This window comes from Papilio polytes, unplaced genomic scaffold (genome assembly GCF_000836215.1).
Source record: "Papilio polytes unplaced genomic scaffold, Ppol_1.0 DF824270.1, whole genome shotgun sequence".
Classification (NCBI taxonomy): Eukaryota; Metazoa; Arthropoda; class Insecta; order Lepidoptera; family Papilionidae; genus Papilio; species Papilio polytes.
Window position 1 is genome coordinate 1,540,070 of NW_013524934.1, and position 14,735 is coordinate 1,554,804.

Below are 14,735 nucleotides of genomic sequence, written 5' to 3' on the forward strand. Positions count from 1 at the left end.
CTTATTTTATAATTGTTTTTTTAAGTTTTAGTAATATTGTTAATAAAACCAAATTATGGACAAATGAAATGTATTTTTTTAATAATCACACATTTACTAACATTTACATCTTTGGGTTTAATAAATTAGAATTAACCAAATTTACGTATTAGTTATTTCATCTTCCTTTTTGTGTTTACTTTTGTGATCCCAAAATTTCTTAGCTCTTGTTGTTATTTCATTTCCTATTGCGCTATGGGTTCCGTTTCTGAGATAAGGTGGTGTAAATTCCCTATAAGCTATGCACACTCGTCTAGATGTAATATCTTCTCGTAAAATGCAATGCTCCCAGTGATATCTTGATTCACCATACATCACTATTATGGATCTTCTGTAAGTAGGAATGAAATTGATTGATTATATTTATTAGTCTGATATTCATTACCAGTCAGTCCCATTGAATGAGAAAGAAAGAAAGAGTTCTTTGTGTTTAAAATGTAATTTTTTACTGCAATGGTAAATTTATTAAATACGAGCATTCGCCTGCGACTTTGTCCGCATGGTATTAAAAAAGGCAAGTAGCCTGTATGTTCTAGAATCTCTACATCTATGCCAAATTTCATCCAAAGATCAAACAACAAGATACAAACCCTAACAAACATCCATCCATCTAAAATTTGCGTTTAAAATATGAGAAGAAAGATAGGATAAAAATTACTGAACAATTTCTTGTTCAAATAGTAGTAAAACAGAAGAGTAAAATGAGTCATACCGGGCAATTATAAAACATTGTGCAACTTCAGTAAATGACATTACTTTATTGTATAATTTCAATGTTTTATTAAGTTTTTTAAATCATTAATCAGAATTAAAATTCAACCTTATTGCTTAGTTTAAATTTACTAAGTTAGAATAACACTTTTAAAAGTAAATCTTAGTAAGTACATTTTGTTATCTTTGCACACCTAATTTAAGAACCAAAACAGGTTCTTTTTATTTATAGATATACCAATATTAGCATGAAAAGTGTAATAGTTAAGTGTAATTCCAATTCTGTGGTTGATTTAGTAAAGTAACAAATATCTGCTTATATTCCAATTATAAAAACAGGATAAGTATTCACTTACCTTATTAATGGAATTCTAATAATAGCATCTATGTCTTCATTTGGTTTACACATTTCTAACATTGTCTTGTCTTTGTTGGTAAATTCTAAATCAACACTTCCATCTGGCTGCACAACTGGATAATACTCGTCAGCACAATACAAATTGTATTTCTTAGTATCTCCTTTAAAAATTGTCATTGTAAGAACTGAATCTGACAAACAGTTAACAGTTACTATTCTCTCGCCCCATATCCAACAGTCATCAATATGCGGGTCTATAGATGCACCTTTATCCGGGTCATATTCCAACGAACATTGTTCAATAACTTGATAATCTCGTAACAAATCAATCGATTGAAACCTGTCTTGTAAAAATTTTGAAAACTCCGGAAAACCGTCAAAGTTACCAGGGACAATTTTCTTTTTCTTAAAATTTGTTTTTGGTCCATAGTTTTGCTTACGTCTCCCACTTTGCGATATATCCCAAGGCACTTCATCGATACGTTTTATTAGTTCTTCTTCCTCAGATTCTGTTATGAAATCCGGCTTTATGTATATACCAGGATAATTTATAGGTACGCCGGAATGATGAGGGTGTTGTTTGTATTCATCTATCTCCCAACCGGGCCAAGCTTTATCGCAAAAAGGACAATATACATAACCTTTGCTTTTGTCAAGTTTTAATGATAACTTAAGATTTTCCTCACCGTACAGCTTCTCACATATTAAGCAAGTCCGGCATCCTTTGCAGCCGCAAGGACGTGGCTTCATTTTATCAAATAAAGCAAAATATTAGAAAAAATTAGTAAAACTTAATCAATACAAAGCACACTTTTCGTCAAAAGTGATTTTTTTGTTACTTTTTTAACTTCGATCGATTCGATGTCTGGTCATCTACATGACAATGTCACTGTCAGCCGTCCAGCGCAACCAAAGTGCAACTGTCACTTGTCTTTGATTCTTGGGTGACCACATAATCCTTAAAAATAATCTACCAATTTCAGAAATTCACGGAAGCTTTGTAAAAAAAACGACTTTTTATTTTTTAAAGAACTTTATTTGAAATACCAAATGTATGAAACAAACTTACCTATTTCTTGAAATATCTCATGAGTACATTTACTGTTTTACAATGTTATTATGGATAGAAATTGGAGACTAAAATAAATTCTCTGCCGAGGATTTTTGTCTTTTGACATTTTTTTCCGTCCTATAAGGAACCGGCTTCATGCATGAATTTTGGATAGTTGATGCATGGTCATGTTATGATACGTCCATGTAAAAGACTGACTGCATCTGCACAGCCCTTACGTGACTCTTAGTTTCAAATATCAGATAGGCATGTTATAATAATTTAATTTCAAGAATTATTTGTTTACTTCAATCTGAACTTTTTTAACTTAAAAAATAGTGAATAGAAATATATGTATATGAAAGTTTACTATGTCATTATTATTTAATGTATATTTTATTTAATAATAATAATCTTTATATCATATTTTAACAACAACGAATTTTTGATCCAATTAAAAGATAAATGTAATCGTGTTAGAGCCATTGCAAAATTACTTTACATAATGTGAACATCTACTTTAGGTGTAAAAATTGTATCGTTATATAAAATGTTTTGATAAACCAGTGGCCTGCCACTTTTAATAATTCATTTAACTAGTATTACATTGGTACAAAGCCGTAATAAATTGCGATAACATTACTCTCCTAATTTTCCTTAAATTCTTATCAATATATATTTATCAAGTACAATATTTAAAATCATGATCTAAGTACTATTTTAGGCGAATTAGAAAAACAATTAAACTTTTGCATCTTCCAAATAATTCAAAGATTAACCAGAGTAAAACATTACAATAAAATCATGCTTTAAGTTCGAGGCATAGCTCTCAGAGCTTCCACAAATTAACGAACAAAGAGGTTTTGAGTGATTACCCTTTCAACGACTTTTCATGACCAAAATTCCTTAAATCAGATTAAGGACATTATGACATTTTACAAACTAATTGTAACAATATCATTATTAGAAATGGCAGTGAAGTCTAAAATTACAATTAATACTTTAATTATGGTCGCCATGTCTACATAGCGTAAAAGTGCTAATCTCTTGAAATATAAATCGATATTGAGATGTCATTTCTTCACCAACAAACTTTGAAACGCGCTCATGGCATTGATATATTTCTTTATATTTCATACGTGTTCTTAAATGTATTTATTTGTTTTAAGAATGTGTAGCCATAAAATTCACGTTCAGTATTTTTGCCTAAAACGAAGCACAATTTTCTTTATCACTCTCTTTCTTTATTACTTTTTAATGTTAAATACTCATATTCATTTAACTCGTATGTAACAATTCATAGTTACAGTTAAGTTAAAACCTCATTCAAGGACGTAGGTTAAGGTAAATCGATTTATCGATCAATCGGAATCGAGTAATCCGGGGAATCCCACAGACCATAGAGCTGAAACGCAATAACTCGATTCAATCGAAATCATCATATTCGAGTACTCGGAAGGTCGAGTTGCGTACACCATTGTGCTGCGGTGAGGGCGTGGGCGGAGCTACCACGAGCGCAGGCGGCCGGAGCGCCTGCGTGGCCATATGCTATTCATCCACTAGCTCCCACAGCATCAGCGCGGCGTCGGTACCACCGGAGCTGATCAGGCACCGGTCATTGAACAGGAAGCGGGCGTTGTGCACGGCTCCCGAGTATGCTTTCATTTCATTATATTCCGCTTTCGGACTTGCGCAAGGGTACCTAAAACGATCCAAATCTATTAAGCCGCTTTTTAATTATGTTATTTTAGTAGTAAAGTGGATAGTATGGGAGTCTATTAGTGTTTCTGACTAGAAATATAAAAGACTTCAATGTAAATTGTATTCTTAACGAGGACTAGTTGTTTTTTATAACTAGTATCGTACCTAAATATACGCAAGTAGCCATCAGAATCGCCACTAATAAGAAGGTCATGTGCAGAGGAGCGACTGGCAGTCGTTATCAATGACGTCATGGGGTAGAAACGGTTATTCCACATTCCTTAAAACAAATAAAATTATTATTTAATATACCATATACTAATACCAAAAATCAGTATCAATCAATATCAATATAAACTGAGATTTACCTGACACGAGGAATCCGACCGTAGCATTATATGTTGACCATTTCACGTCTTTCATAGCTATCGGACTTTTCTCTGGCGATAACGCTTTTATATCCCCTGCGAAATAACTCAATTACAGTTAAATTGAATTAAATACTGCTTTTCAAACTGGTTTAAAAAAAAACTGTAAAAACTAAATCTTATTTATAAACGTCCACTCAAAAAGTAGCCATGTGATTTACGAAAATGGCATTTGTGTAATGTATTATGTGTAATGTATTTGTGTAATAACAGTAGTTACTTACAGAAAGACAGGTCATAGTCAGCGGTGACCGTCTGCAGGTAGCTGCCGTCCATGCTCCAGTCGAGTTGCACCAGCGGTTGCGCGCCGCGGATTTTATTTAACTTTTTATATGAAAACCCATCGCGAGACACTCGGAACAGGTATATGCTGCCGTTTTGAGATCCTATCGCTAATATATCACCAGCTGCAAACATAAAAATATATCAACATTACTTTTCCACAACATTCAAGTTAAAAAATGATTTTCGCTTTGTTTACGTACAACTTCAGTTTAAAAAGGGAAGGGGAAGGTTTCTTCGACGTCGAATTTCATGAAGTCATTGTTTTTTCTAGATTAACAATTAGGCTAAAAACTGCCTTCTAATGGTGAAGTCGCAAATGCAGCGTTTGTGAAGTGCCGTCCGTGTAGTGTCCCTTTCTACCTGTATTATACTGTAGACAGTTGAGTGGCGAGCCACAAACTCTGAGAGTAGCAACGTGCGTGCCCGCGTCTGCGTTCAGCACGACCAGGTGACCTTCAGTGCTTCCAGCCGCGAGCGCACCGCCGCTGGGGTGCCACGCCAGAGACACGCACTCGTAGCCCACCTGGCAACACCCGGAATTTAGTTATATCTCGCGATTTTCTACCATTTAAGTAGGTTTCCACTAATCTTATAAAAGATTGGGGCTAACGAGCGGTAGGAACACCGAGATAAACGACACCCAGTTTAATAAACATGTGGTGAAAAGGTAAATGTTCATTAGAGCACTAACAGTTATCGTGAATCGTGACATTGTATAGCCATTGTAAATCTAATTTGTCATAACTCACCTGTGTAACAAATATAGGTTTGTGTCCCTTCCAGAGAGCGATATTCTTGTCATTGCCGGCGGTCGCAAACATTTCGTCATCCGGGTGCACGGCCAGACCCATCAGTAATTTGTGATGGCCGAATATAATCTGAAAAAACATGTAACTAACTTGTATGCCGAAAGTACTATTATGTTTATTGCTAATGTTGCCTCTTATACCTGATTAAATCTCCTTTGCAATGATCCTTCGAGGATATTATTCTTCGTTGTTCCAATGTAGAGATTGCCATCATTACGACCTGGTCTTTGAGGGTAAATGCTTCGTACACCGCCCGCTGTATCTGGCAACTATAAAGCAACGTAAATATTTATCTCACTGATTAGAAAAATAAAATAAAATAATCATAAAAACATACTACAAATAGGTTTCCCAGTTAGTTTAAGTACCTTAGTTTCGGTGATTCGTTTGTAATTTTGTAAGGAATCCCAAGCAGCTATCTTCCTGTCCTTTTCACCTCCAGATATGAGTGTACCTTCGGAGAGCATTACTAAAGAGCTGATTCCCTTTATATGTGCCTAAAACATTAACAAATTGTAGAATTTTGATATATAGGGTAAGTTAAATAGACAACAAAAAATTAAGTCCCTACACCCAGTAAATTATTGAACTTTTAAGATGATACCTTGTATAAGAATGACGTACCTCAAACTCCATACGCACAAAATACGCGCCGTCACTGTCAACACTATACACAGTGATAAAGCCATCGCTGTCCGCTGTCACCACATCGCCGTCCTGCTCGAACTGCAGCGCAGTCACGTTGGTGCGAGAAGGCTGTGTATATTTTAAAATATAAAACAGCGTGTATAAGTATTAAATAATAAAATAAATGGCATATTTACTGGTTTAATAATATCGGTGCGCTCGAAAAAGCCATCCTTTCGTCGGTTCCAGAAAGCGAGATGTCCTTTTCCGTGAGTGATGAGTAGATTGTCATCCAGAGGATGGAATGCCGCGCCTGTTAATTCTTCTTGCAGGGTCTAGAATAAATTAACTCAATTTATATAGCTTATTTAAAAAAGGAATAAAAAAGAAAAGGAGTATTTGTGTTAAAATATTGTAAATGAACTAAAACGAAAATATTTGTAGCACTTTCGTAGCAGCGTAGCACACTTAACAACTATAATCTCTAATATAAACTGCATAATTAAGATTGTTGTTGTCCACGTTTTCTTCTAGAACTGATTGTTTAACTTACAGCAACTTTTCCAAGTAAATGTCCCCACTGCCATTGCCACACGGAGAGAATGCTCTCTCGGCCTGCGTCCACGGCTAACACGTAGCTTCCTCCATTCTGTAATTCAAAAATAATTTAGCTACACAAACTACTTGATTGAAGGTTGCTATTGTATATCCTTAAATACTACCGTCTTCTACCAATAACTACCGACTTCTACTAACTACTACCGACTTCTACCAAGTACTAACCAGCTGTGAGAAGGCGACAGCGGAGACGCCGGCCTCGAACTCCGCCATGCCGCAGACATGTAGCGTCTGCAGCGAGTCCGCGCTCCAGATGCGCACGTGCGCCTGCGCGCGCCGCCCGCGCCCCGCGCGCTGCCCGCTCGCCACCAGCTCGCGGGACGGGTGTAGCTCCATACTGCAACATATTAATTCCACAAATCTATAGTATTAATAGAGGCTGAGCTGTTCACATTAGCTTCAAATTGCTAGGTCATGGTTCCTAAAGTACAGGAAATCGGAATCGAAGAGCCAATGTTATTGTCATTTTTACTTCTAGATAGTTCTATCTGGAAAGGTAATTGCAGCATAATAAACGACTAGTTTTACGCTAGCCCAACTGAACATTTAGGGCGCCCACTTTTGACTAAACTATCGCATTTTTGGTCACGCTTTGATTCCTATGAGCTTATATGGAGGTGCGCACATTACTCGATTTTTAGTTGTGCAACTAAACAGTTAAATGGGCTGCGAAACAATAGAAAATCGCACGACAGTTGCGAGTTAATTTAATCAAAAGTGTGCTTCCGCTTAACCGGAAACATACCATTGTATATCTTCAGTGTGGCCGGTGTAATGCCGCTGTGAGTCCTCGTCGCGGTCGTACATGACGGCCACCGCCGCCACATAGTACAGTAACTCGCCCGTCGGCAACACCCACAAGTTGCGACGAGAGTCCGCACCTCTGTACCCATAACTAGGAACAACGCAATACCATGAATAAGTCGGCAACACTGAATGTTTTAAATAATGGTTCATTGTAATCAAGTGTTTTTCTTCCTTTAGTCAGCTTTAAACACCCTACAGATGTGTCAGTGTTTTGTACAACTTCTCTAAGGATAATGTAACTACTTACACCCAATCGAGCTGCATTTTCTTGTCCGGAGGCGAGTTGTCGATGGGCGCGTGGTGTATGGGCGGGTAAAAGGTACGGCGCAGGCCTCGGATCGTCACTCGCATTGGCTCCTCTTTGAGAACTTCCAGTAGTGTATAGTCTGTGATCGAAAATAAAATCTGGATTCTTGGAATGTAAACAAAAAAAATCGTCAAAAAACCAATACATTTTGTGATATTGTTGTAGAAACTACCTCACATTTCTATGAATAGAAAAAAGTTATTTAGTAAGTTTAATTATTCTTAGATCGTAAAATGTACCTGAATTGCGTATAATTTCTCCTTCAGGCGCATACAAAACCCTCGGTCTACTTTTGCTGCGAGCTCTCCTGCCTCTGGAATCTTCTGATATCGGCAGTGAAGCTACTGTTGCTCTCGAACGAGATCTAAACACATCAGAAAATAGTCTAAGAACTTAACAAAAAAATTATGAGGTTGCTGAAAATATGTACGTAATGGTTATTAAAATTTTTGAACCCCAACACTTCTAAAAAGACGGTTCCTTAAGTTTTATTTGGCCTTTAAAAAAATAAAAACACTTTATTAGTACTTTGTTCATAATTACAATGAGGCTTTATTACGTCAACTCGACGTCCAAGTTTTAGCTAAATAACAGTGTCGACGTCGGAATCCTGGACTACTACAACTTTGGGTCTATTCTACATTTGAATTTTGTGTTCTATTCTAATAACGTTTTACCTTCTGATAGGCGACTCAATGGGCAGCATGGCAGGGGCAGTGACGACAGGGCTTAGCGCTGGAGGTACCACAATAGATCCAAGATAAAATGTCTCCACGTCTGCAAACTCGTTTCGCAGCTGGGAAAAACTTCGAACCTGCGTAATATTAACGATTTACGGCCACACCTGGATAGGTAAATTTGTGTAAACCATAACTGATATTTACCTCTTGGCCTGTAATTGTGTACATTCTTTTTGCACCACTCATTTTCAACACTTGTCCCAAATCTTCTAAAACTTCTTCGAATGGTTGTGTGGTTCGGAGATTTAACAAAACACGACACTGGAAAATATTTCTTATTAAGTACTTATTGCTCCGGATTTAACTACATTATTTAAAATGTCTCTATTGGATAAGAAAATTAATTAAAACGAATGGGATATTGCTGCATTAGGACTTTTAGAATAATAAGTATCTTAAAAAGCAAAAATAGAAGACATTAATTAGATTTTTAAACAAACAAAAACGAAAATTTACTATTATTATAAATTGACCTTACATCGTGAATCGAAGCCCTCGGGGAACATAAGTGTTTAAGTCTCAAGGCTTTTTCATTGAAAAAGGTTCTTTTGGGCCGAGCCAAATGAATTTACGTTAACTATGATTACCGGATTTGATAAAACTACACTTCTATTGTATGATAAATAGCGAGGAAACAGTAAAATTACTGTAATTTTTATTATACTTTAGCACAAATATACTTTCAAAGTAACGAAATTTACGGCTTAATTTTTGATACCAGATTTTTTCATACCAGTTCTTGGCTGTTGTACCAAGATCCTTGCTTGTGTACTTGGTATAACCAATTATACCTGTATGGAGTGGTCCATGTTGTTGATGATCCTGATTACTCGACCGCTGGAGGGTTTACCGCCGCCGGGAGGAGGCGCATCGGACTCCGCCACGGACTGCTTACGGACGCTGGCGCGCGCCCACCCGCTCGTACCCGTACCGGTTCCTCCGTACCACATGCCGTTCTTCTTACCGTAGCTCGCCGCCTTTAGGATAAACCAGAATAATGAACTAATAATATTATAACAGTCATTATGTTACTCAGGGTCTTTTAAATAGTTTTGAGATATTTTTTGAGATTTTCCGTTGCTTATTGTGTTTCTTACGTCATTTATTGTTTCCAGATTTTCGCTTTCCATTATTAACGTGTTTACTACGTGAAGGACTGGAACAGAATGCAGTGGTGACTAATATATACTCGTATAATCTTTGTAGACACGCTCAATATTTTGTAGACCAAATAAAAAGAATATAACTATAATGAAATAAAAGTTCTTGCATGATGAGATTAATAATGTTGATAAAAATGCATTGAATATTCATGCAATGTCTAACACCGTTTATAATTATAGATAAAGTAAGTAAATTTGAATTTCAAATATTTATATAAATTGTCAAGAGTGCAAACGAAAAACGTATTTCAGAATCTTCACCGATAAAAGCAAGTCATTTTTCGTAGATTTTTTTAATAATCATACTTACTAATACTTCTAATTACAAATTTACTGATCACATAACATAATTATAAATGCGAAAGTTTAGATGGATGGATGTTTGTTAGAGTTTGTAGCCTAAACGGCTGAACGGATTTCGATGAAATTTGGTATAGATGTAGAAGTTAGTCTGGAAGAACACATAGGCTATTCACTTTTGTTTTTTTAATACCACGCGGGCGGAATCGCGAGCGTAAGCTAGTATTTAATATATATGACAATATTTTCCCATATAGTCTCTATATAACTTTTTGGGCCTACAGTGTCTGGCTCATTGCCAAATATATTAGATATATCATTACAAGTGAAAACAAAGTTCAGGGTTGTACATTACAAGTTGTTTATGAATCGAAAGAATTGGCCAGTCAGACAGCGCGGCCCTGACCGAATTCGCTACGGTGACGACTCTCCAAACAGCAAACAAAACTTCTTACATAAAATATTTTTTGGTCGACTATAATGTTAGTAAAAAATCAGTAATTCCTGATCACAGAAATCCGATTCATACATTGATATAGCATAATAGATTTACAAATTTTAAAATTCGTTAAACTTTTGTACCTTCCTTCGATAGAGTCTTGATAAAACGTTAAATCCAGTTTTTAAATTTAATAAACCACTTCGTGTATTTAAAGTATTATGCAAGTTTTTTTTCTGCTGTAGAATATTAACAAATGTAAGTTATAACTGGGCGAAGAATTTTATTACTTTCATGAAGAATTTTCTCGACTTTTACCATTTAACTGTGGCAGGACTTTTCTTTAATTTTCTTATAGTTAACCTAGTTTACATATGGTAACCCGATTGCATTCGTTGCGTTATTTTACTCCATAAAGAACTGTTTATGACGAATGTTACAACCGTTTCTTGCTAATTGCTAAACGTCTGGGGTTTTTGTTATTTTAAAAAACGTTTGTAATTTTTAGTAGGTATTCGAAATGCATACATTTACTTTTTCACATTTTGATTTGTATATGTAAACTACTTTTTTGTAGATATTATTTACTTAATTTAGGAAAATTTTAAGAAATTTTTGTAATTCATATTACTCTCTTATTTATAAAAAGAGTATGAAAAAAACTGTTCTCTCTAAGAAATAAAAGGTCTACGAAGTTGAAAAGTTACCTTTCAACGTTAACATTACAATAAATGGAAAAAAGAAACTTAGTCAAAGTTTCTTTTTTCCATTTATTGTAATGTTATCGATCTTAACCTTTTTTAAATTGCAGGCAGTTTAATTTAATAAAACATGACTTACCTTAACTATGATTCTTAGATCTTCCGCACTTCGGGAGTTATACCTAATCCTTAACCGCGGTATCTTGGTAGCGTCGCACGCGACCACAGAACGACCACTTCTGGGGACCACCGAATTTACTACTGAATTACTACGCCCTTCGCCAAAAGGGACTAAGCGATATCTTTCAAGGACAGTCGATTATGCGTGTTGAACGACCTTCCTAACGGCCCCTATGATTATGGAAATTTGACTAATTCTTCTCACTTTCGCTGTTTAGTTTGGCTTTTAGTTTGCACGTGTGCCTGGTATATGTGTCGCGGACGAGGTCAAAACACAAATTGCTGCATAGAAAGTGGACTGCGGCGTTTTGTGAGGCCTTTTGTTTCTTCACCGTGAACGATAATACACCGTTGAGATTTATATTATTGATATTAATTTGTTTTTTATATTACAGTAGAGCCTCGATAAGTTAAAGTCCAAGGGAAACACAAAATATTTTAAGTTGTAGATGTTTTAAGTTATCCACAGGTCTGTGTTCTAGAGGTTTTGGGCTCTGATGATAGAAAATATATTATTTTTTGGAGTTATCGAGGTTCTGCTGTTAATAGTTGGAACTTCAAACAAGCATAAAACGTTATTGTTAATATCATATGTAAAGCGAAAGTGGGACACCGAAAACTTATTTTGGTCGCATTTTTATTAAAATTTCTTACTATCTTGATGAGATAAATTAAATTGTTCAAGCATGGGGGTAGATTATATATACCACGAAAAGGGTTTAACGTTTTATTTTAAATTGGACTACACTGGCGGAGTGTTCGACTGAAATCTAATGAGCGATTCTCACGCAAAATAACCTAAATTAATCATTCAAACAATAGGCTAAAAAGGACTAAATTTAGTATATTTCCGTGAAATCCGGATTTTTCTGGACTTTCCAGTAGGCGTACTGCCCGCTGCAATATTTAACACCGAATGTAAACAACTGCAGACCGCTTTACGCTGCCATTACCAAATGCTTGTGTACTTACGGGTAAATCGGGCGTGTAGACTGGCAATGATATGACAGTGAAGGATTCCTCGTCGCTGTCCAGCATCGAGTCTTCTGCCAGCTGTAGCCAGCGACGTCGAGACGGTCGCCACACTTTGCCGTCAATGGTCACTCGAGTCACAAAACTTACAATCTTTCTTTGACTAAATCAAGTCTTTTGGTTTTTGGTGAGATTTATTATTTAGTGTTCTTTTAACACAGATTTTATTTATCTACAGATTATCGTGAACATGAAAAAATATCATATAGGTTATGAATTTAGTATTATTAAGTTGAATTTGCTAGATTTAAAATAGATACTTAAAAATGTGTCAATATTTACGTGTTTTCATTTTAATTTTTATTGCATAGATTAGTTAATTTGTCTGCACTTAGATACGCGAGTGGGGAAGCTAACAATTTTGTATGAATTTTGACTAACTATTCAGTAACTATCATAAATAGATTCGATATACTAATAGTGTTGATACGCTGCTCTAATCAGTCTATATGGGCCTGTGTTTTCACATCGTCTTTGCTGGGATTGTTGCCAAAATTGATAGTAAAATGTTAAAGAAGTTCAAGTACGTAAGTTTAGTGTTGTGACAATGTCGTGCTGGTCTGCAGTATATTCTGCAGCGGCGTTTACATATCGCATGCAGTGACGTTATTGTGCCCTGCGTCTGATCACATATCACATATGTATGTTTAACAAGCTAAACTTTAAAGCTTTGAATCATACTAATATCATTAATGCGAAAGTTTAGACGGATGGATGTTTGTTAGTAGCCTTAACGGCTGAACGGATTTCGATGCAATTTGGTAGATGTAGAGGATAGTCTAGAACACAAAAGCTACTCAATTTTTTAATTCCACGCGGACGGAGTCGCGGGCGAATGCTAGTATAGCATAACAATACTAGTTTTCACCTTCGACTTCGTACGCGTAAAAAAATACAAAAGTAAGTAGACCATATGTCCTTCCAGACTATCCTCTACATATGCCAAATTTCATTAAAATCCGTTTTGATGTTTAAGCTATAAATTCTTAGACACATCCATCTAAACTTTCGCATTTATAATCATAATAAAAGAACTAAGATCACTTTTTGTTTTTAATAAAAAACAAATGACAGTAAAATAAGAACAAAAACACTTTTTTTTTATTTACAGGTATCAAAGCACTTATTAAAAAGTTTAACTATGTTCTTTGAACTAGGATTTAATGACACTTTATTTCTTTTGTTAGCTTGTATAGCGTGTTAATGGCCAGATTGATATCGTTAAGTCCACCTTAAACTGACCGGATATTATGAGACCGCGTTTCAAATATCTTTAATTGCTTTATGAATTGTTTTAGCCTTGAAAAGTTTATAGTTTGTGTAATAATTTCACAATTTTTACACGTATAAACAACACAAATCCTGTAAATCACAAGGGTAGTCAAAACAGAGTTCCGATTAGCGCAGTGCTGACACATTCCTAACTCTTTTATGTTAACTATTTTTTTTTCTTACAATGCCATCTTCTTTCGAAGTTTGGCGATCATTAGGGCAACTTGGAACCGCAGTTCTAAAGGCATTTAAGTATTAGTTACTTCTAAATATTTTATCAACTTGTAATATACAAAGATTATTAAAGTTAACACATTATTACATCTTATTATTATTATATAAGATGTAATAATAGTGTAAGGCTGTAGATCGCATAACAGAAGGAATACTAAAATATAAACACGCAAAGCCTAAATTATTTTCCGTTGACGTCAATTGTTCAAGTTTCAATACCTAACTAATAATAGCTCTCAAAAGGTATTTCATATAAAAATGATTTCAAGAACTGCGTGAAATATTTGTACGTGTTGTGGGTTTCCACTGCCGAAACATATGACTTGAACATATTCTTCCTGTTATTCTCATTGCTAAAAAAAATACAACATGTTTTGGTACCATGCAAACCCTCTGTTATGTGTCATTAACAAACATATAACTATTTACAAACGCTTTAGTATGTTATATTTATCAACAATTTTGATTTACTATTGAAGTTTTTGATTCGAAACTTGTGTCCACTTCTTCACTGATGTTCACGGATTTCACAAAACGTAGCGATATCGAGTCACCGCAAGACCTTGAAAGCTACGTCCGTAGCGCTACGAACCATCTACGGTACTAGGTCCAAACGAAACAACAGCTGATACCGCACTAACAAAACAAGAAATCTAACAAACACAAACCAAAACATCACAACTGCCACTTAAAAATTAGGGATTATAAAATCTATGTAACTTGTGTAAGGTTTAAAATCAAACGTAGCAACATCTCTGTGGACGGCGGTTCTGTTACTATTCGAAAATTCACACGAGCGGCTGGAAGTGGACAGAACGCCAAGGTCGCTTGTCCACGCAACCAAGCAACCGAGCCCCTATACCTGATATCAATCACACATTTAATACACAGTGTATTTTTCGAATTAATATTATTACAAGCAAGACCAGTCAC

The 14,735-nt window shown here is 35.5% G+C and overlaps 2 protein-coding genes across 2 annotated transcripts; both read right to left on the reverse strand.

Moving 5' to 3' along the window:
- Positions 1-62: 62 nt before the first annotated feature.
- LOC106105398 (alpha-ketoglutarate-dependent dioxygenase alkB homolog 4) lies at positions 63-2,002 on the reverse strand. Its single transcript, XM_013285696.1, has 2 exons — positions 1,107-2,002; positions 63-370 (listed from the first exon to the last, which is right to left on the reverse strand). The coding sequence occupies exons 1-2, from the start codon at positions 1,856-1,858 to the stop codon at positions 142-144; spliced, it is 981 nt and encodes a 326-aa protein (XP_013141150.1). The 5' UTR covers positions 1,859-2,002; the 3' UTR covers positions 63-141.
- Positions 2,003-2,615: 613 nt separating this feature from the next.
- On the reverse strand, positions 2,616-14,735 carry LOC106104123 (echinoderm microtubule-associated protein-like CG42247). Its single transcript, XM_013284078.1, has 20 exons — positions 14,665-14,735; positions 12,237-12,468; positions 9,273-9,458; positions 8,626-8,742; positions 8,419-8,555; positions 7,981-8,105; positions 7,682-7,820; positions 7,373-7,522; positions 6,793-6,964; positions 6,563-6,658; positions 6,207-6,344; positions 6,007-6,138; positions 5,751-5,879; positions 5,523-5,651; positions 5,323-5,451; positions 4,934-5,096; positions 4,513-4,695; positions 4,229-4,324; positions 4,026-4,140; positions 2,616-3,861 (listed from the first exon to the last, which is right to left on the reverse strand). Exons 2-20 carry the CDS (start codon positions 12,300-12,302, stop codon positions 3,708-3,710), a joined length of 2,556 nt encoding a protein of 851 aa, XP_013139532.1. The 5' UTR covers positions 12,303-12,468; positions 14,665-14,735; the 3' UTR covers positions 2,616-3,707.